Source organism: Chiloscyllium plagiosum, unplaced genomic scaffold (assembly GCF_037043375.1).
Source record: "Chiloscyllium plagiosum isolate Xiang-an unplaced genomic scaffold, Cpla_swu_hap1 HiC_scaffold_15, whole genome shotgun sequence".
Classification (NCBI taxonomy): domain Eukaryota; kingdom Metazoa; phylum Chordata; class Chondrichthyes; order Orectolobiformes; family Hemiscylliidae; genus Chiloscyllium; species Chiloscyllium plagiosum.
The window spans coordinates 1,288,683-1,309,941 of NW_028270153.1; the positions used below are offsets into that span (position 1 = coordinate 1,288,683).

The window sequence follows — 21,259 nt, forward strand, 5'->3', positions numbered from 1 at the left end:
TTTTCCATCTGTCACTTCTTTGCCTACTCTCCTGGCCTTTCCAAGTCCTTTACAGCTTCCCTGCTTTTTCAATATTATCTGCATCTACAGCTATCTTTGCGTCATCTGCAAACTTAGCAACAGTGCCCTCAATTATTCGTCCAGGTCGTTAATGTATATTGTGAATAGTTGTTCCAACACAGAACCCTGCGTGACTCCACTAGTCACCTGCCATCCTGAAAATGTCCCCTTTATCCCTACACTCTGCTTTCTGCCAGTCAGCCAATCCTCTATCCATGCCATTATTTTGCTTCTTAGCAGCCTTCTCTATGGCACCATGTCAGAGGCCTTTTGGAAATCCAAATAGATGACTTCCACTGACTCTCCTTTGTCTTACTTGTTCTTTATCTCCTCAAAGAATTTGAACAGATTTGAACTCCATTTGCCACCTCTCAACCCAGTTCTGTAGCTTATCTATGTCCCTCTGTAATCTACAACATCCTTTGTCACTATCCACAACTCTACCAACCTTAGTGTCATCCACAAATTTACTAACCCATCCTTCTATACCCTCGTCCATACAGCTGTGGATCCAAAACAGAACCTTGCATACACCATTAGTAACTGAACTCCAAGATAACCATTTCCCATCAACCACCACCCTCTGTCTTCTTACAACTAGCCAATTTCTGATCCTAACTGCTAAATCACCCTCAATTCTATGCCTCCGTAATTTGTGGAATAGCCTTACTTTGGCGAATCTTATCAAATGCTTTACTGAAATCCATATTCACCACATCACCTGCTTTATCCTCATCCCACCTTTTCAGAGAACTCAATATGGTTTGTGAGGCATGATCTACCCTTCACAAAACCATGTTGACTATCCCTAATCAACTTATTCCTTTCTAGATGATTATAAATTCTATCTCTTATAATCTTTTCCAACACCTTACCCACAACCGAAGTAAGGCTCACTGGTCTATAATTACCAGGGTTGTCTCTACTCCCCTTCAAAAAGAGAACAACATTTGCAAATTCCAGTCTTCTGGCACTATTCCTGTAGACAATGATGACATAAAGATCAAAGCCAAAGGCTCAGCAGTCTCCTCCCTGGCTTCCCATAGAACCCTAGGATAAATTCTATCCGGCCCAGTGGACTTATCTATTTTTACACTTTCCAGAATTGCTAACACCACCTCGTGTCAACCTGAATCCTGTCCAGTCTAGTGGCCTGTATCTCAGTATTCTCCTTGACAACATTGTCTTTTTCTAATGTGAGTACTGATGAAAAATATTCATTTAGTTCAAAGTTTGGGAGAAGATTTGTAGCTCGGGTGCTCGTTGTTGTAGTTCTGTTCGCCGAGCTGGAAACTTTTGTTGCAAACGTTTCGTCCCCTGTCTAGGTGACATCCTCAGTCCTTGGGAGCCTCCTGTGAAGCGCTTCTGTGGTGTTTCCTCCGGCATTTATAGTGGCCTGTCCCTGCCGCTTCCGGTTGTCAGCTTCAGCTGTAGTGCCTTTTATAGGGCAAGCCAAACAAAGAACAGCCAGGGAATTCCTAGAAGCATGGCACTCATCCACAAACTCCATCAACAAACACATCGACCTGGACCCAATATACCGGCCACTACAGCGGACAGCTGAAACTGACAACCGGAAGCGGCAGGGACAGACCACTATAAACACCGGAGGAAACATCAAAGAAGCGCTTCGCAGGAGGCTCCCAAGCACTGAGGATGTCACCTAGAAAGGGGACGAAACGTTTGCAACAAAAATTCATTTAGTGCTTCCCCATCTCCTCTAACTCCACGCAAACCTTCCCACTACAATCCTTGTTGACTCTCATTGTACTCTAGTCGTTCTTTTATTCCTGATGTACCGATAGAAAGCCTTAGGGTTTTCCTTGATCCTATCCACCAACGACTTCTCATGTCCCCTTCTAGCTCTTAACTCTTTCTTTAGGTCTTTCCTGGCTAACTTGTAACCTTCAAGCACCCTAACTAAACCTTCACATCATGTACTTCCAATCTCATCCTTAATAATGGGACTCTAAAATCTTACCAATGACTGAAGTCAGGCTAACTGGCCTATAGTTTCCTGTCTTCTGCCTCCCTTCTTAGACAAGGGTGTTAAATTAGGCATTTTCCAGTCCTCTGAGATCCAACCTGACAGCAGGGTACTTGGAATTGCATGGTAATATCGGGTTGAATCAGCACAGCTTCATCAAGGGGGAGGTCATCGCTGATACCAGTGATTCCTAAAAGATCACCACCAATGCCACCACGTTCTCCTGTGTTGTATCCTTCAGAACTCTAGGGTGTAGTCCCTCTGGTCCTTTCAGCCTGCCCAGCACCTTCTCCCTAATAATGGCCATTGCACTAACCTCTGCCTCCTGACCTGTCTTGCAGTTCAGGTTAATTTATGTTGTGATGCTAATGCTTCGGTGCTATGCACTTGACTCCCCCATGATGATCTGAGTCCCTAATCTATTTGTCTTATCTGGTGAGAGATGTTTATGGAATTGTGTCATTGTTTGATTGTCCTCGCTAACATTCTTCTTGTCCCTCTCTGGTTAACTTTGTTACCCACCTGACCATTGCCTATACTCTTGATAGTAATTCACTGTGATACACTAGAATAAGTTTTACTGTCTGTTTTTGTTGAACGTGGAAAATCTCTACAAATTGAAAGCTGAGATGGTACAGAATGCACCTCAGGCTATGTGTGGTTAGTGCTGTACTATACAATGAGTCTGGTGATTACTGTGAAATATCCTAGGAGAACTATTAGAAATCACCCTGTCTGTTCATGTTATGGCTGTAATCTGATATCATAGCTCTGATAGTTATTCCATTGTGTGCTGTTTGGCTGATGTCCTACGCTTGCATGTGGGTCTTGTTTAAGGAGATAGAAAGAAGGGTTTGTAGTGCCTTTTATAAATTCAGGATGTCCCAAAATCTCCTACAATTGTTGAAGTGTTTCTGTCATATCGTAGGAAGCACAACTGCCCATTTGAATACAGCTGACTGTGAGAGGCCCACTCAAGTGATGTCTGCATTTCCAATCACTTTCCTATATCTCTCCATTATTTGCATGTTTGTAGGAGGGCAGTTAATGATATGCAGTAAGTGCTGGCCTAGCCATCGTCGTCACATCCTGTGAATGAATAAAATAAATGTAATGGAGCTAAAATCGTATATTTAGTTGTATCAATTTGAAATTTACATGTTCATCTAATTTCACCCAATCATTGTCTTGCCTTTTAAAATGACATTTCTGAGTGTTAATAGAAAATTTTAATGGTTTTACTTGTATGATCAAGAAAGAGGGTTTTGTATTACCTGGATTACACACTGATTTGAATTTTAGGTAATTGAATTGCTTGAATTGATTTTTAAAAATTAGTGGATCTTAGAATTCTTCAAAACTTTTTAAAATACCTTCCTTTGCAATCCGTATCTGTACGTGTGATTTCTCCAATAACACTGCCTTGTCAATTTGTTCTGAATCTATAATCTGCCAGTGGAATTCTTTAATCCTGAAACAGCTCTGGTTTTGTACAACCTGCTGGGTTGGATGGTCCGTTTCTGTACTGTGATAATCCTTTCCTTTAAATCACTTCAGCTAGTTTGTATCTCAACCAAGACGTTTTTAGGTTTAAAGGATCAAATCAATGACTGTTCATTGATCAAGGGGAAGCAGAGTGTTGATGTGAGTCTGCATAGGTTCAGATCGATGGTTGAATGTGCCTGCAGGCATGCTAGACAAAGCAATAATTCACATGATGAGGATATTGCACAAGTCTGTGCTGTCTGTCCTGCATGTCCCCTGGATAGTGAATGTCAATTCTTCCCAGCCTGAGTCTTCAAGCATGTCGCTCAGAAATGCTAACAATTCAATAATATATTTGATAGTTTGGGAGTTGAAAATTGCAGGTTCAAATAACCTTTCAACAAAGGTCTGAAATTGGATCCAGTTAATCCTGCTGGGCAGATTGTGGAATTGAGGTCACCTTCTCCTAGGTTTGATCCCACATGAAGCTGCTCCGTCTGCGTGTTATCTTCAATAATAGATGAAGGTCCCATTTGAACCTGCCGTCTGTCTGAAGGCTGATAATACTGCATACTCTGCTCGTGAACGAAGAAATTGTTTTCCTCTGATGCTGAGGAAATTGTTTTTATAGCTTTTTTTATGCCATGTAGTTGAAGGTACTAGGTGTACAACCTGCTCTTTCTCCATACCCCTACAATTTTCCCCTTTTACATGTATATTCAGTTCTCTTTATTCTTTGTTTTCAAAATTAATGTTTTTTTCCCTCTAAAACCAACCTTTCATTAAAACCCTGCCAGGACCTAGTGCTAAGGTTGCATTCCCATCTCTGTGGCAATCCTAGGATTACTGTATACTCTGTAGCTGTATCTCTAGCCAAGCTTGCTGTTGTATAATTTATCCTGCTGACTGCAGCAGGAGCTGATGGAAGTGACAGCCATGAATATTTTATCAGTTCTGTTTACAAGGCTCAGTGGCTGACTCTGCAGGTGTGTTGAGAGGCTGCATGTGAATTCTCCTCCAAGCTGTGATCAGAATTGGTTCATCCTTTGCCTTTTTTTTAATCATGCCACTTTAATAAAGATGATTATCTGGTGCACTAATTTTTTCCATACTTATCCAGGGTGAGCGGTTTGAATCTGCTTCCTCATGCTCCTAAACAGGACAACCAGGACTATTACTACTGCAACTGCTTGCCTGGTGACACTAAGCAGTCCGCCTTCAACGTTTAGAGTCAAAGAGATGTACAGCACGGAAACAGACCCTTTCGTCCAACTCGTCCATGCTGACCAGATATCCCAACCTAATCTAGTCCCATTTGCCAGCACTTGGCCTGTATCCCTCTAAACCCTTCCTATTCTTATACCCATCCAGATGCCTTTTAAATGTTGTAATTGTACCAAACTCCTCCACTTCCTCTGGCAGCTCATTCCTCTGTATGAAAATGTTGCCTCTTAGGTCTCCTTTATATCTTTCCCCTCTCACCCTGAATCTATGCCCTCTAGTTCTGGACTGCCCCCACTCCAGGGAAAAGGCAATGTCTGTTTATCCTATCCATGCCTCTCATGATTTTATAAACCTCTATAAGGTCACCCCTCAACCTCTGCTCCAGGGAAAACAGCCCCAGCCATTGAACCTCTCCCTATAGCTCAAATCCTCCAACTCCGGCAACATCCTTGTAAATCTTTTCTGAACCCTTTCAAGTTTCACAACATCCTTCCGATAGGAAGGAGACCAGAATTGCACTCAGTATTTCAAAAGTGGCCGAACCAATGTCCTGTACGGCCGCAACATGACCTCCCAATTCCTATACTCGATGCTCTAACCAATAAAATAAAGCATACTAAATGCCTCCTTCACTATCCTATCTACCTGCAACTCTACTTTCAAGGAGCTATGAACCTGCATTCCAAGGTCTCTTTGTTCAGCAACACTCCCCAGGACCTTACCATTAAGTGTATAAGTCCTGCTCTGATTTGTTTTTTCAAAATGCAGCACCTTGCATTTATCTGAATTAAACTCGATCTGCCACTCCTCAATCCATTGGCCCATCTGATCAAGATCCCATTGTAATCTAAGATAACCTTCTTTGCTGGCCACTACACCTCCAATTTTGGTATCATCTGCAAACTCACTAACTATAGCTCCAATATTTACATCCAAATCATTTATATAAATTATGGAAAGTAGTGGACCCAACACCGGTCCACTGACACTCCACTGGTCACAGGCCTCCAGTCTGAAAAGCAGCCCTCCACCACCACCTACTTACTTCTACCTTCGAGCCTTGTATCTCAATGGCTAGTTCTCCCTGTGTTCCATGAGATGCAACCTTGCTAACCAGTCTCCCGTGGGGAACCTTGTCAAACACCTTACTGGAGTCCATATAGATCATGTCTACTGCTTTGCCCTCATCAATCCTGTCCCTCAGGATTACCTCCAACAACTCTCCCACTACCGATGTCAGGCTCATTGGCCTGTAGTTCCCTGGCATATCCTTATCACCTTTCTGAAACAGTGGCAACACATTAGTCACCTTCCAGTCTTCTGGCACCGCACCTGTGACTATTGATAATACAAATATCTCAGTAAGAGGCCCAGCAATCACTTTCCTAGTTTCCCACAGAGGTCTAGGGTACACCTGATCAGATCTTGGCAATTTATCCACTTTTATACATTTCAAGGCTTCCAGCACCTCTGTAATATGGACATTTTTCAAGATGTCATCATCTATGTCCCCACTTTCTATATGTTCCATGTCCTTCTCCACGGTAAACACTGATGCAAAATACTCATTTAGTATCTCCTGCAGCTCCACACAAAGACGAACTTGCTAATCTTTGAGGGGCCCTATTCTCTCCCTAGTTACCCTTTTGTCTTTAATGTATATGTAAAAGCCCTTTGAATTCTCCTTCACCTTATTTCCAAAGCTATCTCATGTCCACGGTTTGCCCTCCTGATTTCTCTCAAGTATACTCCTACTGCCTTTATACTCTTCTAAGGATTCCCTTGATCTATCCTGTCTATACCTGACATATGCTTCCTCCTTTTACTTAACCAAAACTTCAATTTCTTTAGTCATCCAGCATTTCCTACACTTACCAACCTTTCCTTTCACCCTAATAGGGATATACTGTCTCTGTACACTCATTATCTAGTTTTTGAAGGCTTCCCATTTTCCAGATGTCCCTTTACCTGTGAATACCAGCCCTCAATCAGCTTTTAAAAGTTCTTGCCTAATACCATCAAAATTAGACTTCCTCCAATTTAGAGCTTCAACTGTTAGTGATGGAAAAAGATAAACCAGATCTATGTTAAAACTAATAGAATTATGATCGCTGGCCCCAAAGTGCTCGCCCACTGACACCTCCGTCACCTGCCCTGCCTTATTTCCCAAGAGTAGGTCATACTTTGCAACTTCTCTAGTTGGTGCGTGCACATACTAAATCAGAAAATTTTCTTGTACGCACTTAACAAATTCCTCTCCATCTAAACCCTTAACACTAATAGCATCCCAGTCTATGTTTGGAAAGTTAAAATCCTCTACTGTAACTACCCTATTATTGTTACAGATAACTGAGATCTCCTTACAAATTTGTTTCTCAATTTCCCACTGACTATTAGGGGGTCTATAATACAATCCCAATAAGGTGATCATCCCTTTCTTATTTCTCAGTTCCATCCAAATACCTTTCCTGGATGTATTCCCAGGAATATCTGCCCTAAGTACAGCAGTAATACTATCCCTGATCAAAAATACCACTCCCCCTCCTCTCTTATCCCCCTTTGTCTTTCCCATAGCATTTGTATGCTGGAACATTAAGCTGCCAATCCTGTCCATCCCACTGGCCATGTTTCTGTAATTGCTATGATATCCCTGTCCCATGTTTCTAACCATGCCCCAAGTTAATCTGCCTTCCCTGTTAGCCACTTGCATTGAAATAAATGCAGTTTAATTTATCAGTCCTACCTTGTTCTCTGCTTTGTTCCTGCCTACCCTGACTGTTTGACTCGCTCCCTTTCCCAACTGTACCAGTCTCCAATTGATCTGTTTTCTCAGTATTTCCCTGGGTCTCATTCCCCACCTTAGTAGTTTCAATCCTCCTGAGCACCTCTAGAAAATCTCCCTGCTAGTGTATTAATCCCAGCTTCGTGAGTTGGTTTACAGTGACACCCCACACGCACCAGCCTAGGCATCACACCACACGTTGCCCAAGGTGTCTTCAACGTTTTCTCCGAACCCTTAAAGCAACACTAGCTAGAGTCGTACAGCATGGAAATAGGCCCTTGGTCAAGTCATCCTTGCTGACCAGGTATCCTAAACTAAACTAGTCTGTGTTTGGTTCATATCCCTCTAAACCTTTCCTATCCATGTCTCCTAAATGTTGCAGTTGTATCCATCTCTACCACTTTGTCTGGTTGCTCATTCCATATATAGACCACTCTCTCTATGAAAAAGTTACCCCCTTTTCTCTCTCACCTTTAAATCTATGCTGCTGGTTCAAGAGAATTCTCTGCTCCTGTCAGTACTTTGTTGAACATTGTTTAATCATTACCTGGGAAGGTGTAAATCCATAGAATGTTGTTGTCCTCATCTTCACTGATATACCTGATGTAGGTAGGTCTTGAGGATGGGACTGATCGCTGCACACTCCTTATGAAAACTGATGCATTCTGTTTAAAGTGACTTTACCATTACAGACCAGAAGCTAAATATTAGTATCTGGGGAACTCTGCCTTAAACAACAGAATTCTACATCATCTTAATCTGTATCACCTGGCACATCAATTCCTTCATATTCATCTGTCATTAACCAATTTGCATTATAAGAAGCCATGCTAAGTAATCTCAGATATATTTGGGATGTAGTTAGAGAGGTGGCTGATGTTGAATCCAGTGGGGATATGATGGCATTATGATGGTGTCATTGGAGTCCTTCGAGGACCGATCTGATGCTCTCAGGAACTGGTTTCAAATCGTACCTTGGCAGCCAGTGGAATTGAAATTAATTATCTGGAATTGCAAGCTCATCTCTGTAATGGTGTCCATGAAACTATTATTTGTTATTAAAAACCTACCTGATTCACTAATTTCCTTCAGAAAGGAAATTTGCTGTCTCTACTTATTCTGGCCTCAGTCTAACTCCAGATCCACAGCAGTGTGGTTGATTTTAAAATAAAAGCAGCTGCAGAAACCTGCAGCTCTGACAGCATTTCTGGAGGGAGACAGAGTTAATACCGAGACCTGTCCAATAACGATTCTTCTGAAGATTGGAATCCAAAACCTTAACTTTTTCTCTCTCCAGGGATGCTGCGAAAAACTGTAAAGTTTCCTTGCTTACTGTTTATATTTCAGGTTTCTGGCATCTGAGCACTTTGCTTTTATCAGAGTAGTTGATTCTTGACCTCTGTCCAAGGTCAGTTAAGATGGATAACAAATGCTGGCCTTGCCACCAACACCCACGTCATCAAAGAGTAAAGAATCTTCCAATGGTAGAGAATCCATTACTTGAGGATGACAGCTGAGTAGGCTGATGTGGACAGGGGAGGGTGTTCAGAAAAAATCGTTGAGAAACAATGACAGAGCCATAGAGATGTACAAGATGAAACATACCCATTATTCCAACTTGTCCATGCTGATCAGATATTCAAAATAAATCGAGTCTCATTTGCCAGCATTTGGCCTACATCCTTCTAAACCTTTCTTATTCATATACCCACATCCAGATGTCTTTTAAATGCTGTAATTGTACCAAACTTCCACTGGCAGCTCATTTCATACATGCACCACCCTCTGCATGAGTTACCCCTTAATTCCTTTTTCAAAACTTTCCCCGCTCACCTTAAATTTTTTTTTAGGTTACATTACAGTGTGGAAACAGGCCCTTCGGCCCAACAAGTCCACACCGATCCGTCGTAGCGCAACCCACCCATACCCCTACATTTACCCCTTGCCTAACACTACGGGCAATTTAGCATGGCCAATTCACCTGAGCTGCACATCTTTGGACTGTGGGAGGAAACCGGAGCACCCGGAGGAAACCCACGCAGGCATTGGGAGAATGTGCAAACTCCACACAGTCAGTCGCCTGAGGCGGGAATTGAACCCGGGTCTCTGGCGCTGTGAGGCAGCAGTGCTAACCACCGTGCCACCCATAATCTATGCCCTCCAGTTTTGGCTCCCCTATCCTGGGGAAAAGATCTTGTCTATTCACCCTATCCATGCCCCTCATGATCTTATAAACCTCTATAACGTCACCCCTCAGCCTCCAACGCTCCAGGGAAAACAGCCCCAGCCTATTCAGCCTCTCCCTATAACTCAAACCCTCCAACCCTGGCAACATCCTTGAAAATCTTTTCAAGTTTCACAATATCATCTCTATAGCAGAGAAACCACAACTGAACATAGAATTCCAACCGTGGCCGAACCAATGTCCTTAAGAAAATAGTTTGTGACTCAGCAGGTTGCCTTTCAGACTGGAGGCCTGTGACCAGTGATGTGCCACAAGGATCAGTGCTGACTCCACTGCTTTTCTTCATTTATATAAATGATTTGGATGTGAACATAAGTATAGTTAGTAAGTTTGCAGATGACACCAAAATTGGAGGTGTACTGAACAGCGAGGAAGGTTACCTCAGGTTACAGTGGGATCTTCATCAGATGGGCCAATGGGCTGAGTGGCAGATGGAGTTTGATTTAGATAAATGTGAGGTGCTGCATTTTGGAAAGGCAAATCAGAGCAAGACTTATACACTTAATGGTAAGGTCCTAGGGAGTGTTGTTAAACAAAGACACCTTGGAGTGTAGGATCATAGTTTCTTGAAAGTGGAGTCACAGCTAGTGAGGATAGTGGAGAAGGCATTTGGTATGCTTTCCTTCATTGGTCAGAGCATTGAATACAAGAGTTGGGAGGTCATGTTGAGGTTGTCCAGGACATTGGTTAGGCCAATGTCGGAATATTGTGTACAATTCTGGTCTCTTTCCTTTCGCAAGGATGTTGTGAAACTTGAAAAGGTTCAGAAACAATTTACAAGGATGTTGCTGGGGTAGGAAGATTTGAGCTATAGGGAGAGGTTGAACAGACAGACTGTTTTCCCTGGAGTGTCAGATGCTTGGGGGGGGGACTTTAGAGGTTTATAAAATCCTGAGGGACGTGGATGGGGTAACTTGACAAGATCTGTTCCCTAGGGTGAGAGTCCAGAACCTGAGGGTATAGGCTTAGGGTTAGAGGGGAAAGATTTAAAAGGGACCTAAGGGGCAGAGAGTGGTGCGTGTATGGAATGAGCTGCCAGAGGAAGTGATGGAAGTATTTTGGTACAATTATAAAATTTAAAAGGCATCTGGATGGGTATATGAATAGGAAGAGTTTGGAGGAATATGGGGTGGGTGCTGGCAAATGGGACTAGATTGGGTTGGGGATGTCTGGTTGGGATGGGCCTGTTGGCCTGAAGGGTCTGTTCCTGTGCTGTACCTCTGACTCTATGACTCGGATGTTATGTCCCAGTAAGCAACAAAGATCCTAGAAAGGGAATAAACTAGCCATGGCTAAACAAGGAAGTTTAAGAATGGTATAAAATTTAGAGGAAAAAAAAGAACATGGCAAAGATTAGTGGTAAATCAGAAGATTGGGAAAGTTTGAAAAGCCGATGTAAGATGACAAAAAAATGGGGAAGAAAATAAACTGTGGACAAACTAGCAAGTAATTTAAAATGGGTAGCAAGAGCTTCTTTATTTGAAAAGAGAAGCAAAGTGAATATAGACCCCTTAGAAATATGACTGAGGGAATAATGGCAGAGGGGTTGATTAAATATTTTGCATCAATCTTCATTGTAGAAGACCCTATCAGCATTCCAAAATTACTAAATAATCAAGGGGCCTAAGTGAAGAGAAAGTAAACACAACAATAACTGGTGAAGCTATTAAACTGTAACACCGTACCCCATTTATGGTGTGGCCAACAGCAGAAGGAAGTATGCTTGGTTGAACCTGTTCAGAGGAATGGTGTATTTTTCAGTCTTTGTCTAATCAGTGGATTTGTCTTCTCTAGGTAATCGACATGGGTTAATGGTCCCTAATAACACGACAGATCAGGAGTTACAGCATATCCGCAATTGCCTGCCAGACTCTGTGGCCATCCAGAGAGTTGAGGAGCGTCTTTCTGCACTCGGGAATGTAATTGCCTGTAATGACTACGTGGCTCTGGTGCACCCGGACCTAGACAGAGTATGTGTGCTGTTCCTGGGCTTTTTTTTCATAATATAGGGATTATTTTATTGAGAAACTAACTGAAGGGATGAATGCAGATTTCTCCAGCTTTCTCATTTCCCCTCCTCCCCCCACCTTTTCTCAGTCCCAACCCTCAGACTCAGCACCATCTTCTTGACCTGCAATCATCTTCCCGACCTCTCTGCCCCCACCCCCTCTCCGGCCTATCACCCTCTCCTTAACCTCCTTCCACCTATCGTATTCCCAACGCCCCTCCTCCCTACCTTTTATCTTAGCCTGCTTGGCACACCCTCCTCATTCCTGAAGAAGGGCTTATGCCCGAAATGTCGATTCTGCGCTTTTCCAGTAACACAATTTTAAGCTCTGTTTATTGAGTATTCAGATGAGCTTTCTGTTAATGTTTCATTGAATTTATCCCTTCTGTCAATATCAATTGAATTGCATGCTCAAGTCCTGAAGTGAGACTGGAACCCACAACCACCACCACCTGAGGAGAGAAGAATTCCAACTGTCCCATTTCCTAAGGCCTAACCTGGGCTGGACCTCATGCCCCCTCTGTAATATTCCCTGCTTGCTCCACCACAACTGGCAGCACCTACCTTTTTCTCTATTCGGTCCACTATGACAGTTTGTCAGCAAGCCTGCTAAGGGCTGGCTCTTGCCTAGTCTCCTTTGGTCTGAGCAAGTCCATTGGTAAATGCTCCTTCATTAGCGTTCTTTATAACCGAGTGAGCTATTTACATGTAATTGCTGTCAATCCTTTTGGAGTGCTGTTGGTTATTTAAATGAGATATCCTTCTCTACCTCAGTTGTTTCATGAGATGTGAGCATCACTGTCTGGGCAGGCATTTATTGCTAGTTGCTGTGGAGAAGTTGAGAATGAGCCGTCGCCTTGAGTTTAGGGTAGGTAGATACATTATGTTGTTAAGGAGACATCCAAGAATTTGAAGCAGCAACACTGAAGGAATGACAATATATTTCCAAGTCAGGGGGGTGAGGAGTTTGCAGGTGACTGTGTTCCCATGTATCTTCTGCCCATATCCTTCTAGATAGAAGTAGCAGTGTGTTTGCAATATGCAATCTAAGGATCGTTGAATTTTTGCAATTTTGATTTGTAAATGGTACATACTGCTGCCACTGAATGTAGGTGGTGAAGGGAGTAGATGCTTATAGATATGGTGTCGATTAGTTTGGCTCCTTTGTCCTGGATCGTGTCAAGCCTCTTGAGTGGCACCAATCCAGGTATATGGGGAATATTCCATCACACTCCTGACTTGTGCTTTGTAGCTGGTGGACATGCACTGGGGACTCGAGGTGAGTTATTTGCGGCAGGATTCCTATCGTCTGACCTGCTCCTACAGCTACAATCTATGCAGCTAGCCCAGTTCAGTTTCTGATCAGTGATAAACCGCTGATGTTGATTAAAGTCAGAGAGATGTGTAGCATGGAAACAGACAATAGGGGCAGGAGTAGGCCATTCTGTCCTTCGAGTCTGCACCACCATTCAATATGATCATGGCTGATCATCCTTAATCAATATCCTGTTCCTGCCTTATCTCTATAACCCTTGATTCCACTATCCTTGAGAGCTCTATCCAACTCTTTCTTAAATGGATCCAGAGACTGGGCCCTCCACTACCCTCTTGGGAAGAGCATTCAACACAGCCACCACTCTCTGGGTGAAGAGGTTTCTCCTCATCTCTGTCCTAAATGGTCTACCCCGTATTTTTAAGCTGTGTCCTCTGGTTCGGCACTCACCCATCAGCGGAAACATGTTTCCTGCCGCCAGAGTGTCCAATCCTTTAATAATCTTATATGTCTCAATCAGATCCCCTCTCAGTCTTCTAAACTCAAGGGTATACAAGCCCAGTCACTCCAGTCTTTCAGTGTAAGGTAATCCCGCCATTCCAGGAATTGACCTCGTGAACCTACGCTGCACTCCCTCAATAGCCAGAATGTCTTTCCTCAAATTTGGAGACCAGAACTGCACACAATACTCCAGGTGTGGTCTCACCAGAGCCCTGTACAGCTGCGGAAGAACCTCTTTGCTTCAATACTCAATCTCTCTTGTTATGAAGGCCAGCATGCTATTAGCCTTCTTCACTACCTGCTGTACCTGCATGCTTGCCTTCATTGACTGGTGCACAAGAACACTCAGATCTCTTTGTACTGCCCCTTTACCTAAATTGATTCCATTGAGGTAGTAATCTGCCTTGCTGTTCTTGCCACCAAAGTGAATAACCATACATTTATCCACATTAACTGCATCTGCCATGCATCTGACCACTCACCTAACTTGTCCAGGTCACCCTGTAATCTCCGAACATCCTCATCACATTTCACCCTGCCAGCCAGCTTAGTATCATCAGCAAATTTGCTAATGTAATTGCTAATGCCATCTTCTATATCATTAACATATATTGTAAAAAGCTGCGGTCCTAGTACTGATCCCTGCGGTACCCCACTGGTCACTGCCTGCCATTCCGAAATGGAGCCATTTATCACTACTCTTTGTTTCCTATCAGCCAACCAACTTTCAATCCAAGTTAGTACTTTGCCCCCAATACCATGCGCCCTAATTTTGCTCACTAACCTCCTATGTGGGACTTTATCAAAAGCTTTCTGAAAGTCCAGGTACACCACATCTGCTGGATCTCCCTCTTCCATCTTCAGAGTTACATCCTCAAAAAAATCCAGAAGATTAGTCAAGCATGATTTCCCCTTCGTAAATCCATGCTGACTCTGACCTATGCTGTTACTACTATCCAGATGTGCTGTAATTTCATCCTTTATAATAGACTCCAGCATCTTTCCCACCACTGAGGTCAGACTAACTGGTCTATAATTTCCTGCTTTCTCTCCCACCTTTCTTAAAAAGTGGTATAACATTAGCCACCCTCCAATCTGCAGGAACTGATTCCAAATCTTTGGGTCCAACCTGTCCATGCCGACTAGATATCCCAACCTAATTTAGTCCCACTTGCCAACACCTGGCCCCTATCCCTCTAAACCCTTCCTATTCATATACCCATCCAGATGGTTGGGGAGTCCAGAACTAGAGGGTTTACGGTGAGAGGGGAAAGATATAAAAGAGACCTAAGGGGCAACGTTTTCACCCTGAGGGTGGTACATATATGGAATGAGCTGCCAGAGGATGTGGTGGAGGCTGGTACAGTTGCAACATTTAAGAGGCATTTGGATGGGTATATGAATAGGAAGGATGTGGGCCGAGTGCTGGCAGGTAGGACTAGATTGGGTTGGGGAATCTGGTCGGCATGGGCGGGTTGGACCAAAGGGTCTGTTTCCATGCTGTACATCTCTATGACTCTAAATATTGTAGTTGTACTAGCCTCCACCACTTCCTCTGGCAGCTCATTCCATGCACGCGCCACTATGTGTGTGAAAAAGTAACCCCATTGGTTCTGAAATCCCCCACCCCAGGGAAAAGATTTTGTCTATTTACCCTATTCATGCCCCTCATGATTTTATGAACCTCTAAGGTCACCCCATAGTCTCAGTCTCCGATGCTGCAGGGAAAACAGCCCCAGCTTGTTCAGCCTCTCCCTATAACCCTGACAACATCCTTGTAAATCTGTTCTGAACCCTTTCAAGTTTCACAACATCCTTTCGATAGGAAGGAGACCAAAATTGCATGCAATGTTGCAAAAGTGGCCTAACTAATGTCCTTAAAAATTGCAACATGACCTTCCAACTCCTATACTCAATACTCTGACCAATAAAGGAAAGCATACCAAACACCTTCACTATCCTAACTATCTGTGACTCTACTTTCAAGGAGCTATGAACCTGCACTCCAAGGTCTCTTTGGTCAGCAATACTCCCTAGGACCTTCCCATTAAGTGTATAAGTCCTGCTAAGATTTGCTTTCCCAAAATGCAGCACCTTACATTTATCTAAATTAAACTCTATCTGCCACTTGGCCCACCTGATCATGATCCCGTTGTAATTTGAGGTAACCTCCTTTGCAGTCCACTACACTTCCAATTTGGTGTCATCTACAAACTTACTAACTATACCTCTTATGCTCACATCCAAATCATTGTGAAAAATTCCAAGATCGTAACACCGTTGAATGTCAAGGGACGATGGTTCAATTCTCTATTGTTGCTGATTGTCTTTACTTAGCGCTTGTGTGGCTTGAGTTGACAGCGATAGGGTTTTTGTCCAGGTCTTGCTGAATTTGGATATGAATTGCTTTGGCATCATCTCATAAGGAAAAAATTCTGGTTTGAGTTAATTAGGTTTGAAATGTTGTATAATTGGGGCACCAGTCATTCATAGGGTGAGTATTTTATGGAGGGTAGCTAAATCCGCACTAAAACTAAAGTGAAGTTTTGAATACTGGTTAAATAGTTATTTTGCAATCATCAATGAACCCCCAAGTTCTGATCTTCTGATGGAAGCTAGGTGATTGAAACAGATCAGGAATTCCTGCTGAGATGGTGTGGAGCTGAGATGGCTGATGACTTGATGTCTGAGCTCAGCAGTTAACAGCCCACAATTCTGTCTATAGTGAAGCTCTGGTTTTGTGTGGGATTTCCAATCATGCTGTGTGGTCTGACTTCTCAAAGAAGCTGATGTTCGCATTTGCCAATTTGATTAAAATGAGTTTTGATTCCCACCCTTACGCTGCTGCAGTCTTGAAGGAAAGCATTTGAAGTGTGATAAATCTCATCTTCTCATTGGAAAGAGCGAGCTTTGATATTGTGGCAATTATAATGTTAATTTCGTTTGGGGAGATAATTCATGCAGCCAAAAGTGTCAGGGACATAGTGCAGATCCATGACTATTTATTCTCACTCTCATAGCTCCTTGAAAGAGTTGCAGATAGATAGAACAGTGAAGAAGGCGTCTGGTATGTTTGCCTTTATTGGTCAGTGCATTGTGTGTAGGAGTTGGGAAGCCATGTTGCAACATTGGTTCGGCCACTTTTGGAATACTGCATGTAGTTCTGGTGTCTATTATAAGAAGGATGTTGTGAATCTTGAAAGGGTTCAGAAAAGATTTACAAGGATGTTGCCAGAGTTGGAGCGTTTAAGCTATAGGGAGAAGCTGAATAGGCTGGGGCTGTTTTCTGGAGCAACGGAGGCTGAGGGGTGACATTTTTGAGGTTTGTAAAATTGAGGGACATGGATAGGGTAAATAGACAAAGTCTTCTCTCCATGTTGGGGAGTTCAGAACTAGAGGGCCAAGGTTTAAGGTGAGCAGGGAAAGAAATAAAAGGGGCCCAAGGGGCAAAGTTTTCTCTCACAGGTTGGTGCCAGAGGAAGTGGTGGAGACTGGTACAATTACAGCATTTAAAAGGCAGCTAGGTGGATATGAGTAGAGGGGTATGTGCCAATTGCTAGCAAATGGGACTAGATTATTTTTAGGTGTCTGGTCAGCGAGTTGGACCGAGGGGTCTCTTTCTGTGCTGTGCAGCTCTGACTCTGTGAAGGCACAAGTCGCAAGAAAATAGAATTGTCAAGAAGCAGGTAAAATTAGAATACAAATCATTAAACTAGGAGTCACAGATTATTGTATTGCATGCAAGGCTACTGTATTTCCAGTATCTAACTGTATTACACCAGAATCAATCCAGTTTAAAGAGCAGGGGTATTACAGTAATGAATTAATTCAATAAACTACTATAGCTGCGGCATCATGAGTGTTGTCATGCTAATGAAGCATGTGACAGCTGCTGGACACTCAAGTGCTCCTAGGGAAACACATTGATTGGGCAAGTGTTTGCAGCTCAAGGAATTTTGGGTCTGAGCTGAGGAGCTACAGATGTTCATCCATTGCAAGGGAGAGCTACATGGCCACTTGGCTTCAGGAGATGTGTTGCATCAGTTAATTCAATCTTGGTCCTTGAACAAGGACAGTGTGTAACTGCAGGCAAGACAGCTATTGGGGTCCAATGGGCAGCCATCAAGGAGCCTGTTCCCTGCAGTTATCAGTTAGGTGGCTCTTGCCAGCTGTGCAGATGAGGGTCAGACTGTCAGGGCGATGAGTAAACTGACCATGGCACCTTAAGTTGGGGAAGGAAATAGGAACACAATCGTGGTATAATTAGGAGAATAGCTACTGTTCTCTGAAGGCGATGTTCCCTGCCAGGGTTTTCATTCAGGATTGGAGAAGAACTTAGAGTGGGAGAAATGGTTAAGACAGCAAAATAAATTGCTCTTTACATAAATATGTAGTAGTTGGAACAAAATAAATTAATAGTGCATGCAATGGTTAATGGGAACAGAGCTGGGAACGAAGTTAGTTAAGGATGTGTGACATTTCGAAAGGAAAGACCATTTGGAAAGTATGGTTGGGTAGCTTTGTTATTGAGAGAGAATAAGTACAATAGCAAGAAATGATCTAGGATCAGAAGATGTGGAATCCATGTGGGCAGAGATGAGAATTAAAAAGGGGAAAAAGACAATGGTGAGAGTAGCTTGTAGGCTCCCTAGCAGTTGCTGTACTGAAGGGTATAATGAGGACATTTAAAAAAAGACAGCACATTAATCGTGGATAAGACTCTATTCATGGACATTGACTGGCAGAGGTAGCCATAAGAAAGAATTGAGTAGATTTGGGGAAGTTTCCTGGAACAATCTAAGAGATCAATCCCCAGGAAACAGTGACCATAGTATGGTAGAATTTAGCATGAGAGCAGAAACATGGGTAAACGGGAATAAAAATTAATGATAAACCAGAGGATTGGGAAATTTTAAAAATCCAACAAAGGATCACCTACAAAATAGAGAAAGAAATTAGACTTTGAGGGTGAACCAGCAAGTAATATTAAAAAGGCTATTCTTTAAATACATAAAAAAGATGAGATAAGGTGCAGAGAATGAAACCGGGGAGCTATAAAATAAATACTTTGCATTATTCTTCAAACTAGAAGACACTTGTACCATTCCACTCATTCACGGGGGTGAGGGTGTCGCTGACTAGGCTGGCGTTTATTGTCCATCCCTAATTGCCCAGAAGGCAGTTGAGAGCCAACCGTATTGCTGTGGGTCTGGAGTCACATGTAGTCCAGACTAGATAAGGATGGCAGTTTGCTTCCATAAAGGGTATTAATGAACCAGATGAGGTTTTCCAACCATCAGCAATGGATTCATGGTCATTGTTAGATGAAAAAATTCCAGATATTTATTCAATTCAAATTCCACCATCTGCCGTGGCAGGATTCAAGGCCAGGTCCCCAGACAGTTACCTGGGTCTCTGGATTAATCGTCCAGTGATGACACCACTAGGCCATTGCCTCCCCTGAATAATCAAGGAACCGCAGTAGGGAGGAACTAATTAAAATAACTATCATGAGAGGAAAAAGGGCCGAAAACTAAAGGCCAGTAGGTCCCTTGGACCTAATGGGTTGCATTCTATGATAAATTTAAGTACCATGGAGGTAGTAGATGCACTGGTAGTGATTTCCCAAGATTAATAAACTGCCAATATAACATCTTTATTCAAAAAAGGAGGAAGACCAAGAAAACAGGTAGTTGGTTGGATTAACATCTCATTGTAATAATGTTAGTCTATTATAAAAACTGTAATGAACTTTAGAAATACTTAATATGAAGCCATGCTGACTTGCCTTATTCATCATGGGAAAGTTATCCCTAACAAATTTAAAATAGTGATGGAAAAGGATAGACCAGATCTAAAAGTTGAAGTTCTAAATTGGAGAAAGGCCAATTTTGATGGTATTGGGCAAGAACTTCCAAAAGCTGATTGGAGGCAGATGTTCGTAGGTAAAGGGATGGCTGGAAAATGGGAAGCCTTCAGAAATGAGACAACAAGAATCCAGAGAAAGTATATTCCTATCAGGGTGAAAGGGAAGCCTGGTAGGTATAGGGAATGCTGATGACTAAAGAAATTGAGGGTTTGGTTAAGAAAAAGAAGGAAGCATATGTCAGGTAGAGACAGGATCGATCGAGTGAATCCTTAGAAGAGTATAAAAAAAGTAGGAGTATACTTAAGAGGAAAATCAGGAGGGCAAAACGGGGACATGAGATAGCTTTGGCAAATAGAATTAAGGAGGATCCAAAGGGTTTTTATAAATATATTAAGGACAAAAGGATAACTAGGGAGAGAATAGGGCCCCTCAAAGATCAGCAAGGCGGCCTTTGTGTGGAGTAAACAGACCGTTCGGTCCAATCCATCTGTGCCGACCAGATATCCCAACCCAATCTAGTCCCACCTAACAGCACCCGGCCCATATCCCTCCAAACCCTTCCTATTCATATACCCATCCCAAAATGCAGCACCTCGTATTTATCTGAATTAAACTCCATCTGCCACTTCTCAGCCCATTGGCCCATCTGGTCAAGATCCTGTTGTAATCTGAGGTAACCTTCTTCACTGTCCACTACACTTCCAATTTTGGTGTCATCTGCAAGTTACTAACTGTACCTCTTATGCTCACCTCTTTATGTAAATGACAAAAAGTAGAGGGCCCAGCACCGATCCTTGTGGCACTCCACTGGTCACAGGCCTCCAGTCTGAAAAACAACCCTCCACCACCACCCTCTGTCTTCTACCTTTGAGCCAGTTCTGTATCCAAATGGCTAGTTCTCCCTTTATTCCATGAGATCTGAGCGTGCTAATCAGTCTCCTATGGGGAACCTTGTCGAACACCTTACTGAAGTCCATATAGATCTCATCTACTGCTCTGCCCTCATCAATCATCTTTGTTACTTCTTCAAAAAACTCAATCAAGTTTGTGAGGCAAGATTTCCCACGCACAAAGCCATGTTGACTATCCCGAATCAGTCCTTGTCTTTTAAAATACATGTACATCCTGTCCCTCAGGATCCCCTCCAACAACTTGTCCAGGCTCGCCGGTCTATAGTTCCCTGGCTTGTCTTTACCGCCCTTCTTAAACAGTGGCACCACGTTTGCCAACCTTCTGTCTTCCGGCACCTAACCTGTGACTATCGATAATCACTTCCCTAGCTTCCCACAGAGTTCTCGGGTACACCTGATCAGGTCCTGGGGTTTTATCCACCTTTAGCCGTTTCAAGACATCCAGCACTTCCTCCTCTAATCTAGACATTTTGCAAGATGTCACCATCTATTTCCCTACAGTCTATCTTCCATATCCTTTTCCATAGTAAATACTGATGCACAATATTCATTTAGTATCGCCCCCATTTTCTGTGGCTCCACACAAAGGCCGCCTTGCTAATCTTTGAGGGGCCCTATTCTCTCCCTAGTTATCCTTTTGTCCTTAATATATTTGTAAAAACCCCTTTTGGATTCTCCTTAATTCTATTTGCCAAAGCTATCTCATGTCCCCGTTTTGCCCTCCTGATTTCCCTCTTAAGTATACTCCTACTTGCTTTATACTCTTCTGAGGATTCACTCGATCTATCCTGTCTATACCTGACATATGTTTCCTTTTTCTTAACCAAACCCTCAATTTCTTTAGTCATCCAGCATTCCCTATACCTACCAGGCTTCCCTTTCACCCTGACAGGTATATAATTTCTCTGGATTCT

At 42.8% G+C, this 21,259-nt stretch overlaps 1 protein-coding gene across 1 annotated transcript in view; it reads left to right on the forward strand.

Annotated features, from left to right (window-relative positions):
- The window catches only part of eif6 (eukaryotic translation initiation factor 6), a 101,847-nt gene that overhangs the window by 29,043 nt on the left and 51,545 nt on the right, over positions 1-21,259 (forward strand). The window contains exon 3 of the mRNA XM_087994638.1: positions 11,578-11,753. Within this exon, the coding sequence (XP_087850764.1) occupies positions 11,578-11,753 (176 nt within the window). The remainder of the gene's footprint in view (positions 1-11,577; positions 11,754-21,259) is intronic.